Genomic DNA, 23,681 nt, shown 5'->3' on the forward strand with positions numbered 1-23,681 from the left:
GGGTTCGTTTAAATGTGTGTGTGTGTGTGTGTGTGTGTGTGTGTGAATGTCACCTTGGCCGCCACGCCAACTTGAAATTGGTTCGGCGCCGGACTGAATTCTCCGGAGTGACGGGCAGAGGTTGCTAATCCGTCACGACGATTCTTTGGCGGGCGAGCGTGCTAATCCCCCCTGTGTTATTCGCCGTCGGCGAGGGGCCGCCTAATCCCCCCCGCCCGGGTCTGATGCAGAAAAAAAGGGGTGACGCCGGCTAAACGTCTCTCCGGGAAAAGTGACGGCGTTTGCGCCCCGTCCTCGGGTCGGAAGGCCGGGATCCCCCTGGAGAATTCACCGTCCCTCCACGCCGCCCATCGGAGCGGCTCCCGCTTGATGAGGTCGCGACCTCCCGCCCCTCCTTCCCCGCCGCCCCGGACCTCTCGCCTCCGATTGGCCCGGCCGCCCGTCTCCCTTGAACTCACGCCCGATGGATTCCGGTCTCAGACGGCGGGAGCAGACGGGAGCGCCGGATATTCATCACCTCCTCTCACGATGCCGGAGCTCGCTGGTTATTTATGTTTTGGTGCTCCGGGGGGGTCGATCAATTTCAGGACTTTCACTTCAAATAATTGGAAAATACAGCAGCGCGATCGTTATTATTATTATCATCATTATCATTACTATTATCATATTATATCACTTCATTACGTTATCATTATAAGACTTATTATTAAATAATATTAATAACTGTTATTGATATTCATAATCATCTATTACTAATTTGATATTATTATTGATTATTAAAATTATATTTTACCTATCATTAGTACCGTCATTAGTATTTGTAGTACTACTATTACATGTATTAGTATTTGATATAATTATAATACTTAGTCATCATCATCATAATTAGACCTGTAATAATCATATTTATTGTTACCGCTATTGCATTATTATTTCTGTTATTACAATAATATTTTGTCAACATAATTATGATTATTTTAGTTTTTTTGTGCTTCGATTCTTGCGATTCTGGTACCTTTATGTTTAGCATTATTACCTTTATTTCTGATGTTTCCAGATATTTATGTAAATATACGGAGGCTCTTAGTCATGGGTCCAACCTTGGGGTTTCGGGTCCAGTCTGGGGGACCCAGGGGCCACCAAGGGGGAACCGGGTTCCAACTTTGGGGTTTCGGGTCCAAACTGGGGGGCCTCCGACCCGAATTCCCCGAACACGGAACCCTCCAGAAGCTCAGTGAAAAGGAAACAGACTTGCATTCACAAAAGGAACAAAAGCAGAGTTTCCTCTGCACTCTAATTATTCTCCTTATTGATGGATGGAAGACCCGGGACCCCCCCCTCCCCAATACCCGGCCCTCAGGGGAGCCGGGATTACTGGAGGACAAAGTGTTCCAGGCTTCATTGTTTTGTTTTTGTTGTTGTTGTTGTTGTTATGAAAGTTATTACTTCCTGAAAGAAGCCAGGGATCGAAATGCCGAATGCCGCCGCCGCCGCCTCTCATTTCACTCAGCGGCCGATCAAAACACAGAGCGATCAGACGCCCGGGGGGAAGGACACGCACAGACTGTACCCCTGCCAAACATCTGTCTGAAAATAAAAAACAATGAGTTGAAGGAGTGGACACTCACCAGACGGCGCCGAGCCTCTCGCCAAATTCCGGTTGTCGATCATCGCTAACTGGCTCGCGGAGGAGCCCGCGTTACTTCTGAACCAGTTCATCCAAAAATACGACATCGGCTCGATCTCGTTAGCGGACGTCAGTTTACACGACGCTGCGATAAATCCTAACGATGCTTTCATTAACTAACAGAAGTGCGTAAAATGGTTCACTCCTGCTGAGCGTTCTTTCTTGTCAGGATCAGCAACAGCAGCAGTACAAGTCGCAGCACTGCTAGGAGCCTTCGTAGTACTAGTAGGAGTAATAGTAGCACAATTTGTTGTACTGGTACTAATAGTATGTTGTAATAGTAGTAGTATTTGTTGTGGTGGTAGTAAAAGATTTTTTTTTTAATAGTAGCAGTATTTGTTGCATTGGCAGTAACAGTATGTAGTAGACAGTAATTTTGCAGACACTTACAGTGGCCATGACAAGGATTGGCATACATGCAACCTCATACATGCAACCTCATACATGCAAAGCCTCATACATGCAAACATGAGCTACATACAACACAGTAGTAGTAGTAGTAATAGTAGTAGTGGCAGTAGTTGCTGGTGTGGAAATAATAATATGTTTTCGTGGTAGTACGGATAGTAGGGGTAGTAGGGTAGTAGCAGTAGTAGTCGCAGTAGCAGTAGGAGTCACAGTAGTAGTTGTAGTTGAAGTAGTAGTTGTAGTAGTAGTAGTAGTAGCAGTGGAAGTAGCAGTAGTAGTAGTAGTAATAGCAGCAGTAGTAGTAGGATTATGAGCAGGAGTAGTAGCATTAGTAGTAGTAGCAGAAGGAGTCATAGTAGTAGTTATAGTAGTAGTAGTTGTAGGAGTAGTAGTAGTAGTGGAAGTAGCAGTATGAGTAGTAATAGCAGTAGTAGTAGTAGTAGTAATAGTAGTAGTAGTAGTTTTAGTAGTACTAGTAGTAGGAGTATTAGCAGGAGTAGTAGTATTAGTAGTACTAGTAGTTTTAGTAGTACTAGTAGTAGAAGTATTAACAGGAGTAGTAGTATTAGTAGTAGTAGCAGTAGGAGTCATAGTAGTAGTTGTAGTCCAAGTAGTAGTAGTAGTACTAGTAGTAGTAGTTGTAGTTTTAGTAGTAGTAGTAGTAGTAGCAGTAGGAGTCATAGTAGTAGTTGTAGTCGAAGTAGTAGTTGTAGTAGTAGTAGGAGCAGCGAAAGTAGCAGTAGTAGTAGTAATAGCAGTTGTTGTCGTAGAAGTAATAGTAATGGTAGTAGTAGGGGTAGTAGTAGCAGTAGTAGCTGTACTAGTAGTAGTAGTAGTAGTAGTAGTAGTAGTAGCATTCGTAGTAGTACTAGTAGTAGTGGTTGTAGTAGTACAACTGCAACACCGTCCTGTCCGTTGTTACCACTGACCTGTTATCATTGGGAACGGACAGGTTAGCAACGGGAACTGATGCCAACCCGTCCGTTCCCAACAACTCACCAACAGTAACCCATCTGTTCCCCAATGATAACAGATCTTTTCCCCACTAGTAACCCATCGGTTCCCCCATGATCACCCATAACCCATCTGTTCCCACCACTAACCCGTCTGTCCCCGCCCCGGTCCTTCCCTCCCCGCCTCTTCTTCCACGTCTCCCCGGAGCAGTAAATAAAAGCCCCCCGGTCGTCTTGTTGGCAGATATTCTCAAAGTAAGAGCCTCGCTGCCCCTGATTGTCTCCTCCCAAACCCCGAGAAACAGGAAACAAAATCAAGGACGGGCCCCGATCAATACCGCCGATCGATGGGAGCGGCGTGTAATTGCAGCGGGCTCCTGCTCGGACGCCGCAAACGCGTCCCCGGAGTTGGGCGGCAAATATAAAGAATGTGGATCCCGGCCTTCTTTTCTTCATCTTTCTATCACCGGGGCAACAGAGATGTAACCGCTCTCCTCCTCCTCTTCCTCCTGCTCGTGCTTTCCTTCCACCTGAAATCCGATTGGATAGAAAGTTGCGCTGAACTTTTCCTCCTCGGCGAAAGCATCTCCCCTCCCTTCTTTTTTTTTTTTTCCAATATGGCCGCGAGAATTTCACGCTATTTTTTTTTTTTTTTTTTTTTTCGCTCACTGAAGTAATAACAGCGTCGTAAGCGCATGTTTTGGGCGGTGGGCTGGTTTTCCTGCCCCATGAAAAATGGATGAGTTCTACCTCCCCGGACTAAAATTAGACAGAAATCTAATATGGTGAGTGTCCTTCAAGTAACACTCTGATTTATAAGAGAAAACAAGAGCAGGAAGGGGGGGGTTGGAACACGCTCGCCCAAACGTAGGTGGGCTAACGGGTTGGCGGTAAACACTCAGCGGAAAATCTGATTATTCCTTTTGCTTTTTTGTTCTGGTGGAAAAAAAAAAAAAAAAAAAAGGTTAGCGGTGGTGGAAATGAAGCTGCGGCGTCTTCCGAGCAATCATTTTGTACCGTGCCATTTCTGTGCAACTGTCCTTCAGCGACTCTGCTGCTGCTGCCGGGGAGGTGGCGGCGGCGGCGGCGGCGGCGGCGGCGGTGGCGGCATGGGGGTGGAACGGGGTATAAAGTGCCAGAAAGGATCCTGTAGGCTGTAGAGTGAATACTGATGCAGAAGTGACTGAGTCCCTTCTTAATCTTCCGAAAAAGAAGGGAAAAGGGGTCATTTAGCGGGCTGCTAACAGGTGAACGTGCTAGCTAGCGCAGGAATTTTTTTTTTTTAGTGGCCGGTTTGCAGAAAGTCCACATGAAACATTAACTCGTTCATTCGTTCATCGTCTACTCCGTCTACTCAGCCAATCCCGGCTGTCGTCGGCCGAAAGGCAGGGTTCGCCTCGGCACGGCCGTGAATCCATCACAGGGCAACATCTGGACATGCAACCATTCACCTTCTCATTTACATGCCAAATGTAATTTTCATCCAAGGCCACGTTAGCATAATGGTTGCCCTCCAAGGCCCACATGTAACGGTAACACTATACATGTAACTACATGTAACTAAATGTAAAAAAGATAAATGTAACTGCTCCTTAATGTTAAATAACAGCATTTATTACTCATTCAAATCCAAAATGTTACATACACATGTGCATAGATTCTGTGCAAATGCAAATGTAACATTTTAGCTTTTACTTCTTGGACCATTTTGTTGTTTTTCTTGAAGGCTAACTTTAGCATACTTAGCTCCGCGTTTGATGTCAAAATGCCCGACGTAGATTTCCCACATCTTGGAATTGTGGGAAATATAGATTATGGTCAATGCACGCGTTTGACTTATTTATTTTCAGATATTCTTGCCTAGAATTTGATAAAAATGACATATAGATGTTCACTTTCTCAGTTCAGGGTCTCCGATGAACCTACGGCATGATTTGGACAGTACCGCCATGTTTAACATCAGTTTAATAAATTAACTGATTGGAATTAATTGATTTGAAATGAACTGATTAGCACATTGTAGGGCAAATCCGGCACCATCGGTGTGTGAATAATCCAGTGTAAAGAGAGACAGTGTGCTATTTATCTTAAAAAAATACATCATGCCTTCCTTAAATGTGCATCCCAGAAAAAAAGATTTTTTTTTATTTTATGCTAAACCTGAAAAAAAACCTGCACACCTAATTATTAAGGAGCAGCAGGTTTACTAAAATGTCCGGGAATTACCTGCTTGTTTAGCAAGTAAAAGAAATGCTAACTTCCTTAGCCTGATTAATTCTCATCTGTCAGTCATTTAGAGCTAATGTTGCTGGATAGTGTAGTTTTTTTTGAATTAATTGAACACATTTTAATGGCACCCCGACCCCCGCCTCCCGCCTCCCGCCTTGGGCGCCGCACGATACTGAACCGGGAAATCTGTGCTCCGGTGACGCAAAACCGCCCTCTCTCTTTAACATGCATGGTTTTTCCACACCGCGCCTTCAGGTCGTCCTGCGTGTGACCTCCCTGAGCTCAGTCCTGGAAGCGGAACAGCGTGGGGTTCATCCTGGTTCATCCTTCTTTTATTTATTACATAAATGGGCCAATCTTTGTGTGTGTGTGTGTGTGTGTGAGATTCGTGCCCTGGTTCAGAGTGTGCGTCCACTTCCGCACAGTTAGGTGCAACAAGGTTTTCGGTTCAGATGTGAGGACATCGAGAGCGACCATGATTGACGCTGCGGACGACGGCGCGTCGGGTGTTTAAGCTCTTTGTCTCTGCTCAGAAGGCGGCGCAACCGGCGCCATCGCGGCCTCCTCAGTCCGTATGAACAAACACTGATTAAGTATTAAACTGGTAAACATTGAGGCTGCAGGGGGGAGGACTGGCTCGACCAGGAAGCGCCTCAGAGCTAACCAGTGGAGCAGAAAGGAGCCTTAGCGCGAGGCGCTAATTAGCGCAACGGAACAAGCTTTGTAGCCCGGCGGCGTCCCGAAAGACCTCGGCGGACATTTCTGTGGTCAGAGGGTTAGCGGAGAGCTAGCAGCGTGAGTAGCGTCGGACCGGGGAAAAAAAAACACGTTAGTCTTCGGTATCAGATAGCGATCGTAGCGGAAGCTAACGCGACCGTTTGCGCGCCGGCCTATCGACGCTCAAACGGTCGCAATTCGCCGGCGTCCTTTTCGGGTCAATCATCACGCCGTGTATGTCGTGCGCCCCCGGCGGCGATCATCGGCTACATGTGAACCATCTCGTGAAATAATTCCATTATTCATGGAGCCATTATGGCTGGAAATGAGCAAAGCGGAGCGGTCGAGCCCGGGTTTAATATTTCATCGGAAAACAAGAGGACGAATGGAGCCGTTCCTGCGAGCGCCGCGATCCAAAGTGACAAATAGAAACTGTGTGATATATAATTCTCATATCTGTTTTGTTTTGTTTTTTTTTTTTTCCTCAAAACAAGCCAACCGGCGAAGCGGCTTGCGGTTTCTCCGCAAAAGTTCGCACCAGGGGGGATGATTTATGTCGGGTGAAATAATAATGGCTTCCTCCCGAGGAGGCCGGGGCGGGGAAAAATAATTGCGGCCATGTAAATGAATTCAAAGCCCGGTGTCTGTGCGGCGGCGTGGAAGCGGGCGGAGGATTTAGAGCGCGGATTATTACGCGTGGTAACCGCAGATGTAAAGCGAATCCTCAAAAAAAAAAAACGCCGCGGATGCACGTGTCGGCGCGTCACGCCGGAAAATCAGCGCCTGGAGAAAAATCAATAACGGTAATTATTAATTCACGACGGTGTCGGATCGATACGCTAGTTGGGATAGGTTTTTTTTTTTTCCCGGAACCGAACGGGCGCAACGTCGCTGCCGCTGTCAAAGGTCGGATGTTATGGATTTAATGGAAGACGGGTGAAAAGGGGCGTCAAGTGGAGCAAACAGGGGTTTTATCTAATCTGGCGAGCGTGCCCCCGCTCCAACCCCCTTTTCATCGCCTCTTCCCGCTTTGCTCCGTACAAAGCCTTTTATTTTTTGATCTGGCCCCGTCCCGCCGCCGCCGCCGCCGCCGCCGCCGCCGCCGGTGACTCATGCATCACCCTACAGCTCCTTTTTCCGCTGTCAGATTTTCAACAGTTTCACCGTGACTCTAATCCAATTCAGAACTAAATCCCAAAATGCTCAACCCTCGCGGGCTGCCCTTCTCCTTGACCCCCCCACTCCTCTTCCTCTTCTTCCTCCTCACCGCCTTTTCCATTCTTCCACAATCCTGGATTCCTCTTCGCTTCCCGTCTTGTCCGTGACACGGTTTTGGCTTCCAGGTGTTTCTAAAAATACATCCCAGACACGATCTCTCCATGTTCTCTGTAAAATGTTCTTCATTCTTTCCATGTTATAAGATAAGATAAGATAAGATAAGATAAGATAAGATAAGATAAGATAAGATAAGATAAGATAAGATAAGATGAATTTTGTTGATCCCCATAGGGAAGGGGTGGGAAATTATTTTAGAGGGCGGGCCACATTTCTTTTTTCACTTTTTGCTCGGGCCAACTAGGTAGAATGTAAATTGAACAAAATGACATATTTAATTGAAAAATTTTAATGTTTTTGGTGTTTTATTTTAACATTAAAATCATTAATGGTCATATAAATGTAGCGACATTATTTTGTATGCAATCGTCCAACAAAATGAAATAAAAGGAAAAAATAAGGAGTTTCTACGTTTAATATTGATTTGTGCATTGGCCAACTAGGTAGAATGTAAATTGAACAAAATGACATATTTAATTGAAAAATTTTAATTTTTTTGGTGTTTTATTTTAACATTAAAATCATTAATGGTCATATAAATGTAGCGACATTATTTTGTGTGCAATCGTCCAACAAAATGAAATAAAAGGAAAAAATAAGGAGTTTCTACGTTTAATATTGATTGAAAATATTCAAAGAAAATAGTTTGGCGGGCCGGATAAAAAACCGAAACAATCCGGATGTGAAACGCCCAGGTGACAGTCATAATGAAAAAAAAAAAGGAAATAAATCTGAATATAAATATGAGTATAAATAGAAAGACAGTAGACAGGAGATAGCAAAACCAAAAATAAAAAGGTTAAGCCGCGCCTCCTATCCAACGACAGCTCCACGTAAACAATGCTACGTAAACAACACCGAGGATTAAAAAAACCTGAACGTCCGCTCCTTCCCTCCTTCCCTTCCCCCGCTCTCAAAGTCCGATTTGAAAAATCCACCAACGTCTCCTCCCAGAAATCGCAGCCCAGTTAATTGGGATGACGCGGTCGACGCGGCGGCGATTTAATGAGGAAATATTTCCCCCCGACCGAATGACAGCAAGCCGCGCGTAACGAGGTCGCCGAGTGACTAACTGGGTCGCCATTTCGGAAAAGGAGACTTTTCTGCAGCGTTTCCCCAAAATCATCATTAATATTACTATTATTGTTATCATAATAATTATAATTATCAACACAACGTGCACCTAGTCTGCAAGGGGGCAGCGAAAATAACCATTCTCAATTTCAAACTAATTACAGCTCAGTTGCGATGATTCTTCGCCCGCCAGAAGTTATCAGTGTTGTTATTTGTCGGCGGTGTTTCCGTTTCTCCGAGACGTTCGGCGTCTGAAGTCCCGCGGGGGGTCAGAGGCGGCGCTCCGTGTGCCGCCGGGGTTTAATTAACCGACGCGGAGGCGGCAAAACCCGTCGTCTTTCCTCTTAACGTGTCGAAAATGTCCCTTTTCCCACCGCCGCCGGACTCCTGCCTCCGTCTGCCGCCGCCCGGAGGTGCGAAAAGCCTCGGCCTGGAAGCGCGGAACGCGATTTCGCTCGGTAAAGCTCGAAAAGCCGCAGGTTGGAGTGGTTTTATTTAACAGGGTTAGCGGTTAGCGGTGGTTAGCGCTTCCGTCTCGCAGCGAGAAGATCCACGGTTGGGTTCGGACGGGGGGTTCTCCCGTCCGTGGAACCTCCACGTTCTCCTCGCGTCTGCTCGGGGTTCGCCGGGTTCCTGCGCAGTTCGTTAAATGAATAAATGAATTTCAGAATAGTTGTTTTAATGGAAATTGTGAATGAATAAGAGCGTGAACGGTTGTCCGTCTCCATATGACGTGAATGAAAAAGTGGATTACTTCTGTTTCTATATGATGTGAATGAAAGGGTGAACGTTTCTATTTCTATATGGTGCAAATGAAAGGGTGAATGGTTTAAAGTGTCGATATGATGTGAATGAAAGGGTGGATGTTTCTGTTTCTGTATGAGCTGTTGAATGTGTTTCTATGGCACGAATGAAAGGGTGAATGGCCAAATGTAATCATATGATACATATATATTAGGAGGTTATATATGACATGGGACTGAAAGGGTGAATATTTCTGTTTCTAAATGGTGCAAATGAAAGGGTGAACTGTTGAATGTGTTTCTATGGCAGGAATGAGAGGGTGAATTATTTCTGTTTCTATATGGTGCAAATGAAAGGGTGAATGGTTTTAAGTGTCAATATGATGTGAATGAAAGAGTGGATGTTTCTGTCTCTGTATGAACTGTTGAATGTGTTTCTATGGCTTGAATGTAATCATATGATACATATGAGGAGGTTATATATGACATGGGGATGAAAGGGTGAATATTTCTGTTTCTAAATGACGTGTAAAAGAGCGACCTTTCCATGAATGAAAGGGTGAATCGCTGTTTGTTTCCATATGAATGACAGTTAATGTTTCTGTTTCTTGATGGCATGGATGAGAGGGTGAATGTTTCTGTTTCTTTATTGTATGAATGAAAGACGAACGGTTGCGCGTCTCTAGACGTGAATGAAAGGGTGAATTGTCAAATGCGTCTCTATGGCGCGTGATGAGAGGTTGAATGTTCGTACGTCTCTACATGAACAATGAATAAATTGGTAATCTGATGTTTCCACGGTACGGGATCTGTTCATGAACGAGTGAATAGTTGTACATTTTTTATCTGGTGTGTGAATGAACGAGTGAATGGTTGAATGTCTCTATATGACATATGAATGAGAGGGTGAATATTTAGTTATCTATAGGACTGTCTCAGAAAATTAGAATATTGTGATAAACTTCTTTATCTTCTGTAATGCAATTACAAAAAAAATTACTTTTTCATGATATTCTAATATTTTGAGATAGGATTTTTGAGTTTTCTTAAGACGTAAGCCATAATCAGCAATATTAATATAGTAAAAGGCTTGCAATATTTCAGTTGATTTGTAATGAATCCAGAATGTATGACATTTTTTGTTTTTGTAATTGCATTACAGAAGATAGAGAACTTTATCACAATATTCTAATTTTCTGAGACAGTCATGTATGTTAACAAAATAATAATTATAGAATACACATTACTAGCAAAGTGCACAATAAACATTAAATGGTGATTAAAAACCTGTAATGTATGAATAAATGTAATTTAATTTAGAAAAATAGAGAATAGAAGAGATTTCTGTCCTGTATATGGCGAGTGAATGAGTGAATGGCTGCAAGTCTCTTTATGAAGTACAAATAAATGAACGATTAAATGCGTCTATTTGACACATTAATGAATGAATGATTGCATGCTTCCATGCAGAATGTGAATGAGAGGGTGAATGCTCGTCTGTCTCCATATAAAGTATAAACGAGTGAATTTTGCATGCCTCTACATGACATGTGAATGGCTATATATCTTTATAGTAATAAGTGAATGGTTTTATGAATGAGTGAATGGTTTCACCGCTTTAAAAGACGTGTTAGGGGTCGAATGTCTCGATGTGACATGTTAATGTACGAATGTTTGTGTCTATATTCGGCCCTGGGATGGAGCGGCGAGCGCTGGATAATGAACACATGAATGAGTGAATGAATGAGTTTAAGCCGCCCCTCTGATTCGATTTTCCCCTAAAAGCCTCACCAGGCCGCGGCTCTCCGCCCGCACACCGAGGCACAAACACACACACACACACACACACACACCTCCCGGCCCCAGACAGCCGGACGGTAATGATGAAGCCGGGGAGCGGCCGAGCGGCGGCGGCCTGACGGGCAAAGGCAGCCTGATAAATACACAAAGACAAGAAGCAGCCCTGTGGACGGATAATAAGGTGGACGGACAGGGAGAGTTACCGCGCCGAGAGATGGATGGCCGACCAGACAGCTAGACAAATAGCGAGGCGCCGGGAATGACAGCTCGAAAACACCTTCAACCCCCCCGGGCCGGGCTCGACCAATGGGAACGGATTTCCGGTTTCTTATTCAATTTGTGCCCCGGCGCCGGAGATGAGGGGGGATATGAACATTATAAAAAAAAAAAAAAAAAAAAAAAAAAAAAAAAAAAAACACCCCATCTCGTTTTGTATCTTCCTCTTTCCTTTTTTTTTTTTCATTAATTTGATTGGCACGCCTCACGGAGCGGAATGGGAGTAATGGCTTGTGGTTGCCTTGGCGACGGTTCGCTCTTTGTTAAAGGCTTACATTCCTGGCATCTGATGTGTCTGCGGCGCGATCGATAAAAAAAAAAAAAAAAAAAAATAGATAAATAAAAAAAACAGAGGGGGTTGGGGAAAGAGGAAGGAGCCGAGGTGCGCGAACAGGCCGAAGAGCGAGGAGGAGGAGGAGGCGGAGTTGGAGGGAAGGCGGCTCATCACAGCTATTTTCTGAATGTCAGTCACTCGGCTATCAAAGAGGGGGTTCTCGTCCGCCGCGCGTTCATCATCTGCTTCATCGTGGCGGGGGTTTGATTCCCGGTGATTGATGGAGCGCCGGGAAAAGCTCTTGAAAGCCACCTTTTATATTTCACCCCTCTCTTCCTTTCGTTCTTTCTTGCTTTCTACGCTTTTATGACGCCGCCTCGGTGTTTCCGCCGCTCGGAGCCGTGGCCCCGCGCGGCTCGCTGCCAGGGACGGCCCTGAGCCGAATGCAGATGCAGACGGTAATGAGGCAATTACAGGGGGGGGGGGGGGGGGGGGGGGGAAGGGGGGGTCGGCCCGTCGGCGGGCCATCTGTCACCTCGGCTACCTGTGGCTACCTGGAAGCCCCTCCGCCGTCTCCTCCGCCAAGGTCGCCGTCTTCCCCGCCCCCCCCCCCCGGTCTCGGTTAACCCCTCGTTACCCCCCCCCCCTCCGCATCCCCAGTCAAGCGGCGGGTGTGATCGTGACAGAGGTCAAAGGTCACGGTTGCACTTTTAAGGAAACCGACATTGCAAGCGTTGATACTGGAAAGGGAGGCGGGGCCTCGACCCCCAGCTGTCAATCATACAGATTCACCTTCTCGTTCACGTCAGTGAATGGCAGGAAGACATGGAGAACCTGGTTGGTTGATCAAATAGAACCAGCATTGGTGGACAATCTATCGTGTGTGTGTGTGTGTGTTCGTGCCAATGCATTCTCCGTGGTGTTAGACCAGGGGTGAGTAAACTTTTTGGCTCAGGGGCCGCATTGATTTTTAAAATTTGACAGAAGGGCCGGGTCAGCACAAGATACCATACATATAGAAAAAAAAAAAACGCATTTGTTCACAGGACATATCAGACTCATCCCACATTTGTCTGACATTTGCTTTGAAAATATAACCGGTTTGGTTTTGAAGGCTCTGACGTTTTCTTGCATTTCATGCACAAACCGGTTTTTCCCTTGTAGCTTCACGTCCGTCTCATTCATGTTTGTCTGTATGTCCACAGTAAAGGCTAAATCACAAAGCCGATCTGTGTCATTCAGATCAGGAAAATTCTCAAGTAGCTCCAAAAGTGAATAAATCTCCTGTTTGAGTTCCCACATTCACGGATCCAATAATTCAATCTGTACCAATCTTTGGTGGGCCGGATAAAAAAGACCAACGGGCCGGATGTGGCCCGCGGGCCGCAGTTTGCCCACCCCGGTGTTAGACCGTAGAAAATGTTTGTCGTGACCGTCGATGTTGGACTTGTACGCCGCGCCGCGCTTCCGCGCACCGCCGCGCGCCATTAGCGATGCGGCCATTTAGCCTCCCCGCCGCGCGCGGAGGGTCGTTTCTCGCCGCCGGAGCCGAAACAGCAAAGGGAACGTCTCCGGTTATCTTGATTTATCCTGACCCCCCTCCTCCGTGTGCTCCCGCAGGGCCCCATCGTGATGGTGTTGTGTCGGGACGAGAAGCCGTGCCGTGGCAGAGGGCAACGCGGGTAGAGGAGAGATGCCACGCCAAGCCCCGCCCCCTCGCCATCTCCTCCTGGGCGGGGCCCTGCTGCTCCTCCTGGCCGGCCCGGCCCGGAGCTGCCCCGCCCGCTGCGACTGCTCCGCCCAGAGCAAGTCGGTGAGCTGCCACCGCAAGCGCCTGAGCGCCATCCCCGAGGGCATCCCCATCGAGACGCGGGTGCTGGATCTGAGCAAGAACAAGCTCCGCGTCATCACGCCGGACAACTTCACCTCCTTCCAGCAGCTGGAGGACCTGGATCTCAGCGACAACCTGATCAGCGTGGTGGAGTCGGGCTCGTTCCGCGCGCAGCTCGCCCTCCGCTCGCTCAACTTCCGCAGCAACCTGCTCCAGCTGGTTCCCGTCGGCGTGCTGTCGGGCCTGACCAACCTCACCCGGCTGGACCTCAGCCACAACCGCCTGGTGGTGCTCCTGGATCACGCCTTCCAGGACCTGCGCCGGCTGACCTCCCTGGAGGTGGGCGACAACGAGCTGGTGTTCATCTCCCAGCGGGCCTTCACGGGGCTGCTGGGGCTCCAGAGCCTGACCCTGGAGCGCTCCAACCTGACCGTGGTGCCGACCGACGCGCTGGCGCACCTGCACGGCCTGGCGGAGCTGCGCATGCGCTACCTGAGCATCGGCTTCCTCAAGCCCTTCTCCTTCAAGAGGCTCCTGCACCTCCGCCGCCTGGAGATCGATTACTGGCCCTGGCTGGACGCCGTGCCGCCGCAGTCGCTGCACGGCCTCAACCTCACCACGTTGTTCATAACCAACACCAACCTGTCTGCCTTTCCCGGCACGGCGCTGCGCGCGCTGCCCTACCTCACGCACCTCAACCTGTCCCACTGCCGCATCCGGCACATCCACCAGGGAGAGCTGGGCGCGCTCCCCCATCTGACCGAGCTCCGTCTCCAGGGGGCTCAGCTGCTCTCCATCGAGCCGCTGGCGTTCGCCGGCTTGAAATCGCTGCAGCTGCTGGACGTGTCGCAGAACCGCCTGGACTCCCTGGAGAGGGGGGTGTTCGCGTCGCCGGAGAACCTCCAGAGGCTGTGTCTGGGAGGAAACCCCCTGGTGTGCGACTGCCGGTTGCTCTGGTTGCTCAGCAACCACAAACCCCACTCGCTGCACATTCTGGACGCGCAGCCCGAGTGCAGCGCGCCCGAGCACCTCCTGGGGAAGACGCTGCGCGAACTCAAGGAGCCGCTGGTGTCGCGCTACATGACGTGCAGCAAGCCGCGCATCGGACCCAACACCACGCAGCTGCTGATGGCCGACGAGGGCCAGCCGGCGCGGCTGAGCTGCGCGGCGGAGGGGGCGCCGCGGCCGTCGGTGGTGTGGATTACCCCTCACAGACGCTACGTCACCGCCAAGAGCAGCGGCCGGGTGGAGGTGCGGGCGGACGGCACCCTGGAGATCAAGGCGGTGGAGCTGCACGACAGCGGGGTGTACCTGTGCGTCGCCAGCAACCCCGCCGGCAACGCCACCCTTTCCGCATCTTTGGCCGTGAAGAGCCTGAGCAGCGGGGACAGGTCCCACCACGGCAACAGGAGCTCGGGTTATTTCACAGACTCCAACAGCACCTGGGGGAACGGGACGGTGCTGTACAACATGACGGTCCCCATAGACATCAAGACCATCATAATATCCACGGCGATGGGATGCCTGTCCTTTCTAGGCGTGGTGGTTTTCTGCTTCCTGCTCCTGTTCGCCTGGAGCCGGGGGAAAGGGCGCCACAAGAGCAACTTTGATATCGAGTACGTCCCGCGCAAATCCAACGGGGCGGCCGCCGACGTGACGGAAACCAGCGGCCCCCGACGGGTCAACATGAAAATGATCTGAGGGGCGGTGCGTTCGAAAAAAGAAGAAAAAAAAAAAGATAACTAGAGTTAAAATAAAATATCGACGGCGTCAACGGCACAGTGCACACACACATATCACCTGAATTGTTTTTTTTTTTTCCCTATGACACAGTGGATTTGTGACCAATGAAAGTGGTGTACCAATATAGTGGGTGTCGATATGAAGGTGATCTCGTGATCATGTGAATATAAAATCGATATATGAAACCGTGGACGTGTTTATATGAAATAATAATGTTCTCATACAGTACATTGAATATAATACTATAGCCAACATATCAATATGGGAGTGATATAGTGCTGCACACTAGGCGCGCGTGTCAGTGGTGACGTGATGAGTAACGATGTTGTCCACTCGCCGTGACGTCGGCGTTGGTAGGGGGCGCGTGGAAAGACGCGAGGGACGAACCCTGGGTGGGGCAGCGAGGCCGGCGTCGCCGCCGACTCGCCAAGACTGGACCCTCTTAACACCCATCTCGGCTGCAGAGTGAAAGGTTATGTGTGTGTGTGAGTGAGAGAGAGAGTGTGCGTGTGTGTGTGTGTGTGTGTGTGCGCGCGCATGTTTGCATTAGTGTGTTTCTTTGTGCATGTGCACGCATTGCCTTTATTAATAGATGGAAACATTATGAAGAAAAAAAAAAAAAAACAACAAAAAACGACGGGGTCCAAAAAACTTCTCTTTCTGTTGGTTTGTGTCTCCAGGCCCGTTGCCCGGGACGACAGCGCCGTCGCCGCCGGGGCCGAAAACAGGAAAATCTACCGTATGTTTGTATGCAAAGTCACCGTTATTACTGGGAAACCGGAGAAATGCTGCATCCGTTTTGAAATAGGTCACGGTCCTCCGCTCTCGGGGGAACCCCTTACACTAGATGGGGATTTTTTTTTTTGGTACCCTAAAGGTCGGGGCGGTCGGGACGTGGAGGGCCGCTCCTGCGCGCCGCCGCTCCCCAGACGGCGGGCGCGTTAAACCCGTTTTATAAGATAATAAATCACGCCGGCTATTTCCTGCCAGGGAAATCCCCCTGATACAATATCAGAGAGGCGCGGCGTCCGTGCACGGCGCCTGGGATTTACCGGCAAAGCGCCGATTTATGTCTCGAACCCCGCAACCCCCCTCGATTTTCACTTCCGTCCCCCGGGGCGCCGAGAGGCCCCGGGTTATTTAACGGGTGGCGATTTGAAAAGTGGTCGTGGAATCTTGTATCGTTTGTTTCTCTTTTTTCCGGGGTTTGGAAATATTTTCAGTGTTATTTAACGACAAAAAAATAGTGTAAACCAATTAAGGGCAATTATTTGTAATGCAGGGATGTCGGTATTAATGTGTGTTCCTGTTGTGATAAAAATACTTAAAGGTTGTTTAATTGTTTTCATATGACAAATTTATGGGTATATTTTCAAAAAGAAAATAAACATCAATTGTACCCCCCACTGCCCCGACACTGGCATCTCACTACTTTATATTGTTGCTTGTTTCTGTGGCGTTGACTTATTATAAGAACACTTTTATCTGAATATGAATTTCCTGATGATTGGATTGTATTAAAAACCCAACATTCATGCTTGAATACGGCTGGATTTAATCTATTTTATTTTATTTCATTCCTCACATCTCGCACAGATTTGGATGGAAGTTTATTACATTTAAAAAAAAAAAAAATGTTAAAAAGCGTCGGTGAATTTTTCAAAATCGATTCAAGCCCAATTTTTTTTTTTTTAAAGGAAAATATAGCCGTGAGATTTGCTGTAGGTGTGACCGGGGAGTTCAAACTGGAGTTGGAAGTCCATCAGGGATCAGCTTTCTTGTTTGTTTTGGCGATGGATGGGCTGACAGATGAGGTCAGACAGGATTTTGCATGGATTATGATGTTTGCCGATGACACTGTGAGCGGGGAACGGGTGAAAAGGAGGAGATTGAAGGTAAGCTGCAGAAAGACAGAATGCATGTGTGTGGATGAGTGGGACCCGAGTGGAAGCATGAAGCTCCAGAGAGTGGAAACAAAGATGCACATGTGAGACTTGAGATGATGTGGACATGGAAAGACACGGATGAAGACCAGCGAGGAAGTTTACGGATGGCAGCAAAGAGAAAAGGAAGTTAGTCTTTGTGGGAGAAGAGGATGGTGAGAGGGTTTAAACGGAGCCAGAAGAAGAAGAAGAAAGACCCCCTTGTGTTGTAAGTGTGAAAAATGGACTGGATCCTATGCAGTGTATATACACTGCAAATATTCAAATTTTGCTGAAATCGCCCCAAATCTCTAAATGCAACAGCATTTATTTCACAATTAAATGTTTCTCATCTTGTTGAACTTGTCGGTTTCATTCATTCATGTATCGTCTGCACGCAGGGCGCCGCGGGGGCTGGAGCCAATCACGGCTGAGGTTGAGGTGAGAGGCGGGGCTTAACCCGGACACGGTTATAAATCTTTACATGTCATGAACTGTTCCTCTGAAAAAAATACATGACGAATTAATATCAAAAATGAATATTAAATAAAAGCATTGATGAAATTACACCCTTGAAATATAGTTGAGTTAAAAGAGAAAATTTGTCACTAGAATTTATTGGAAATTGATTGGTAGCATGTATAGTAGCATGTATGAGGGATAATGTTTACAAGGCTAATGTTGGCTATTCTGACTATTAAATCAATCTTTTTAATTTTGCCCGTTTTTTTTTTTTGCTATTGATTTTGTGTTTTTTTTTTATAGAAATAAGAAAAGAAAATATTGTTTAAACAGTGTCACTAGACATTTTTTCATCAAAAAAAATCATTTTGTTTTCAAATTTTGAAGCTAAAAATACATTGCAAAGTTACCTTTTCATTTTTTCCTCACCCATTTTATTTTAAATCCACTGTATAAAACCCTTAGAATGCATGTGAGAAAAAAACGTGCCGCACTAACACCGAGATTTGATTACAGGCCGGGGGCCGCAAAATATTGTTCAGAGGGCCGCAATTTGCCCGCGGGCCACGAGTCTGAGACCCCCTGATATAGATGCTTCGGTGATCTCACCGGCTGGTTTTGAGCGTTGGAGGAAGGCGGGGAACCTGGAGTGACCCCGAGCAGGAGAACACGGGGGAAACTAAATATAGAAAAGCCAGGTTGGACAACGTGGAGCCTCTTCATCGCCAGGACACGGGTATGAGAGCATGGAAACTCCACACAGAGAGACTCCAAGCAGGAGAAATCCAGGCAGGAATTGGGAGTCCAAACAACTACACCGCCTCATGGAGTATTTATGAATGAATACTTATGTAGTATTTATGAATGAATACTTATGTAGTATTTATACCAAGCATAATGTTACATTGGGTGTGAGGTTGCATCATCTGCAGCCGTCTTGTAAATACCAAAATAGTCGAATCCATTTGCTCCGATGGAGGATTTCAGAAGCAGACGTACATTTGACTCCGGCACCTTCTCAGGTGTCGCCTGACTGGCTCCTGCTCGCCCGCGGCGCCGCCGTTCTCCGTCAATGAGTGAAATATTATGGATTTAAAAAACAAACAAAAAAAAAAAAAAATCAGGCCACCCAGACAGGCGGGAAAAAGGGCCTATATCTGGTTCCAGAGCCGTTGCTCCGGCTCGGCCTGCGAACTCCTTTTGGCAGGAGGCCGGAAATTCCCGGGAGACGAGACACAGATCCGGTTCATGCCATTAACCGCGCTGGTTAGCACGCCGCGCACGCCGCAGCGAGCACGAGAGGGCGGTTTTCGGGGTGCAAAAAACAGTCGAAATACCGAGGAAGCAGAAAATAACTCCAACGGCGAGAAGTTGCATTAGAATAAAAAAATTAGATAAAAATTATAGAATCGATAAAGGAAAAAGCCATTCGGAATATATTTGGCGGTGTTGGCGGCGCCAAAACATTTCAGATGAAGGCGGTCCAGATTATACCCGTTCAGAAATCAATCCTGTCTGTTTATCCGCAGTCCTGACATGAGTAGGCAGCGTGCCATCGCTCCTGTTTGAATCGTGGGATAATCCACTTCCTGTTTTGATCCGAGCCGGGTTCCCTTCATGTTCTCCGTCACCTCCCCCCCTTCAAAAGTAGCTTCTAAATTGGTCGGACGCCTTCTCGCGCGACCCCGTGATTGACAGGCTACCCGGTTAAGCCCCGCCTCCCGCTCCTGCAGGATAAACAGCATACATAATGAATGAATGAACCGCTCGCTTCCGTCGTGCCGTCATGGCGACACGCTGGAGAATACCGACATACGTGGAGTTAAACCGCCAAGCCCTGTTTCCTAATGGCCTCTCGGATCCTACGCTGCCACGTATGATAGATGTGAACCAATAAGGATGTTCAGGGCGACCGTAACGGCCCGGACCGATCCCACTTGTCTCCCGTCCCGCTCGCCGTTCTCGGCGTGGGCCTTAATTGGCGCGCCTCGTCTCACCGGCGCCAGGTGGGTGACGGCGCTGACAGCGTCTGGATTATGATTTACAAGGCTGCCGCGGGATGCGATTGTGCAACACACTTCCTAGCGACCCGGGGAGGGGAAGGGGACCGGATTGCCCCCGTGTCGCTTTAAGGGATCAAACCGATCGGAAAACGACGAAAAAAAAAAAACCCCGACACGGGACTCACCTGCTTTCCCACCGGGGAAGGGGGGGCGGGCGTATCGTCGTTTTCATCGTGGAACAAACGGTCGAGAGGAGGAAAAGAAGCCGCCACACCTGACGATCTGATAAAAAGAAATGGTAATTTGGCGTCCTGTTCTCGCGGAAAAAGCTTCGCGCGGACATCACTTGATGCTATCATACTAATGGTAGAAAGAATATCTTTTCCCCGCGTCTGAGAGCACTCGGGGAATATTAAGGCTGCCGCCGCGGCTCCACGAAGCCGAGATCAAAGCTTTCTGATGTTTTTTTTTTTTTCTTTTTTCATTATTTCCGCCGCAGGTTCTCCGTTCCTGGGAGAGGGCTTCGGATAATGGAGAGGAAGTGTTGCGGTAGCGGTACAACCTAAGTCCTATCGGTCTTTATCTCTCGCGGACAGAGGGTTTCTGATTTCATTCTTCAAAGGTTCAGCCTCCTGCGCCGCAACCACGTCAGAAATACCTCCGCTCGCCGATACCGGATCGGGCCCCGGGGCCGGCGGACCGATTTCCGGTCTTTTCTCGGAGGGGGAATTTCCGGCGCTTATTCGCCCTGAAGGTCTATTCCCAGGTAGCGGTGATTGGTAAGAGTCAGTAACCAACACTGAAATCTCGCCGTGACAAAACAACCGGCGTGTCTACCTTTTATTCACCTGTCCACTAAAAACCTCTTGTTTTTCTACCGACGACGGGTTTGTTATTTTCAGCGTGGGACAAGACTGCTGAGGAAATCATTACGGAGAGAAAAGAGTTGTTTTATTTTTTCGATTCTTAAGGGGCCGCCTTGTCAGGCCCGTTATTACTATTTTCAGCGCCGCTGCCCTCAAACTACCTCGACTCATTTTATTCAAACTTTCAGTGTATTGTGTGTCACTCACAAAGCCGGGTCTCTGTTGTTCACTGTTTCCCCATTTCCAATTTCCTTTACTTTGGTCCACATGTGGCGAATGTGCTAAACTGGAGCTCCTGGCTTCGGTCATTGTGTGGAAAAAAGCTCAATATTTCCATAAATTGAGTGTAATCAGAGTCCTCCCCATGACCCGCGCACACACACATCCCTTCTGTGAGCCGCTGTCGCCGCGTAAAAACGCGATCCTCGGAAAAAAAAGGCACGTTCTTTTTCACGGATGGAGTTCGCCGCGTTAAAAGTCGCCGCTATCTCGCACAGCAGACGCTTTCACCGTGAAACATCGGGCCGACTGTGAAAACGTACCGCCGAGGGACCAATAAAACCTTCTCCCCTCGTCCCCTCTCTGCTCTCCACCGAACCAAATGCAATTTTGATCTCGAGTGATGGTTCATCCCCGTGTTTACAAGAAAATAGACTATTTCAACATTTCTGTGATTTTCCTCTCAATGATTTCCTGTGAAAAAGGCCCACAAATCAAAGTTATTTTTCTGGAATTAAATGAATATTAGGTTTTGAAGAGTTGATATTTCTTCAGAAAGATGAGTAATTAAGAATTACCTACTTTTTGGGGGGGGTCTCTAAGCTCCAAGTTTGTCCTTTCAAAAAGTTAGAATCATCAACAAACAAAAATTCTATTCAGGATTCAACTGTTCAGCTAAACAACATTGGATTTAGCCCCACAGCACTCCAATAAATGCGGTTGTTTGTTCGGTTTAGTTTTGTATTTGGTCTATCTCTCAGCTCTGAGAATGCATTGTTTTTTCAGATGGGTGCCAGGACTGTGTGTTTTTGCTTGCATATCTGAATAAAAAGTCAAGGAATATGTGTTTGCTATTTAGCGAAGAGTCTCTTTGAACTTTCCACAACTCAAGTTTACCCTCGGTGAGCTGTGCAGCCAGATTTAAAGCAATCTGGTTTCATGATGGAATCCTAAATTTGCAGGAATTTCCCAAGACATTTAAGAAAACAGGTTACTGCAATTCATGCACAATACGGTCTCCGATAAAGGAGTGGAAAAAAATTCAACGTTGCTCTATTTTTGCGAATTTTCAAATATCCCAAACAACTGCCGTGTTCTGAATTATGAAAAAACAATAATTCTTAAGTTACTTGAGATGCATTATATGGGTAAAATTAATTATGGTAATATTGCAAATGCCGCTGGTATTACAGCGGAGACCAAATACCTGGTACCGAAATAAAAATAAAAAAAACTGTCACCTAGATCAGTGAATCTCAAAAATATCCGTTTTATTCTGTCAGATTTTGCGTTGGACAAAAAAAAAACAGAAAACATACGCGTTAAATAGTGCAAGAAGTTGATTGCAAGTCAAGAAACAACAGAGAGGCGGTGTTTTATTTTGAAAATCCGCCGGAAGGAAGTCGCCGCGGAAACGATATCGCGAATATTCACGCTAACTTTGCGGTTTCAGCCGAGATAGATAAGAAGAAAAAAAACCTTTTACTCCTCGAATTTCGTGCGGTCACTCACAATTTTAAGAACTATTGTTTACATTATTCAGACGGATGACTTTACCGGGTTTTATGCTGCGTATAAACTCTTCTATTAGGTAAATTGTTTTAGCTACGCAACAGTGTTATGCTAACAGTTAGCATAGCCGCCAACAAACCCCTCCGTGTGGGATTCCACTGTCGGAGCGTCTCCACGAAGCAACCGACTTCGGCCCGAAAAAGAGGACCCGTCTCATTTTCCCTGCGGTAAGGAGCAAGTCTCTTATGTTTTAATTTGTTTATTTGTTTGTAGGTATTCGTGTTCTCTTTGTTTTGTTCGCATTTTCAAATATGGTCTTTTCCAAAATGGCGGCCGCCTGGCGTGAAGAATGACGTCAGCCGGCTTTGACTCGACTCGGGTGAATGTTTGGATTTGTTTTGCAAACTTTTCTTCATTCTTTACCTTCAAGGACAGAAGTTCTGAAACTGCTATCTTGAGAGTTTTATCCATGTGGTTTAACATCATAAAGACGCCGTCTTAATTTCCCGGGTGGTGTCATATCGGTTTATTTTCTTGGTAGTTTTGGCCCCGGCCTTTTATTTTTTTTTTTGATGAGATCTTATTTCTGTGTTTTCTTTGTGATATTATAGTTGTAGGTGAAGAATTGTAATGCACCCAGGAGTGTTTGTTTTCTTCTTAAATACACAAACAAAGAAAATAAATCATAAAAGCGATCCTACCAACCCTGTCTCATTATTTTCCCATGCCGCTCCAACGGTTGAACTTTGGTGACGTCTCATTGTTCAACCATGCCAGCGGTAGAATTGGGCAATACAAGTATGGCGCAACCTTGACTTACAAGTTTAATTGTTACAAGTATGTTTAATTGTTATAAGTATATTTAATTTGTTATAAGTGCAGTGGAACCTTGACTCAAGTTTAAGTTGTTTTGTGACCGAACTTCTACTGACTGCTCTAAAATTTGATGAATTGAACCGCAATTCATTCATTCCAGCCCCTGGCTTTTGTTGCGTGTTTCTAAATAAAAAGAAAATATAAAAATAAAAATGCATTCTATAAGAGAATGTAAATAAATAAACTTGTCTTATTGAGAATATTTACCTCGAAGATCAGACGAAAACACCGGTGGAGGAAGTTGGGGGAGTTTTTCATTTGGTACGCTATCGCTGAACTTAATTTACTCACAATAAACTCAATGCAACAATGTGTTGCTAAACGTAACCCTCACATCTTGCAATACTTTCTTGCTAAACTTAAGCGTCGGAGCGAATGCTCCTAACTCCAAGAAATCGACTGAGCGATTATCTTGGAATGCTCGTACGTTGGAGCACTCATCAGTCAAGGTTCCACTGCATATCAATGATGAATTTAATAAGTCTAAATTCTGACGTATTTCCCAAAAACCTTATTTTAAAATGTTTCCCTGCCCTTTTTGTGAATCATCTGGGCTTCCTCACACTCACAGCAATCAGAAATCCAGACAGATGTGGTGTATCGGGCTTATCCGGTACCTCAACTGGCAATGAAACGTCACATTGTTTGGCTTATTTTAACTGAAATTTATATTAATTCTATTCAATGTGTGATGTCAAGGAGCGTAGGCTGAAGCCCCGCGAAAGGTGATCACACTCAGGGCTGTGTCCTT

The 23,681-nt window shown here is 46.7% G+C and overlaps 1 protein-coding gene across 1 annotated transcript in view; it reads left to right on the forward strand.

The window, feature by feature from the left end:
* lingo2b (leucine rich repeat and Ig domain containing 2b) overlaps positions 1 to 16,610 on the forward strand; it is a 31,214-nt gene extending 14,604 nt beyond the window's left edge. The window contains exon 2 of the mRNA XM_086150552.1: positions 13,117 to 16,610. Within this exon, the coding sequence (XP_086006678.1) occupies positions 13,190 to 15,028 (1,839 nt within the window). The 5' untranslated portion in view covers positions 13,117 to 13,189 and the 3' untranslated portion in view covers positions 15,029 to 16,610. The remainder of the gene's footprint in view (positions 1 to 13,116) is intronic.
* The last annotated feature ends 7,071 nt before the right edge of the window (positions 16,611 to 23,681 follow it).

The sequence above is a fragment of the Fistularia commersonii genome, chromosome 8 (assembly GCF_037954325.1).
Source record: "Fistularia commersonii isolate RoL2024-O1a breed Wild chromosome 8, RoL_Fcom_v1.0, whole genome shotgun sequence".
Taxonomy (NCBI): domain Eukaryota; kingdom Metazoa; phylum Chordata; class Actinopteri; order Syngnathiformes; family Fistulariidae; genus Fistularia; species Fistularia commersonii.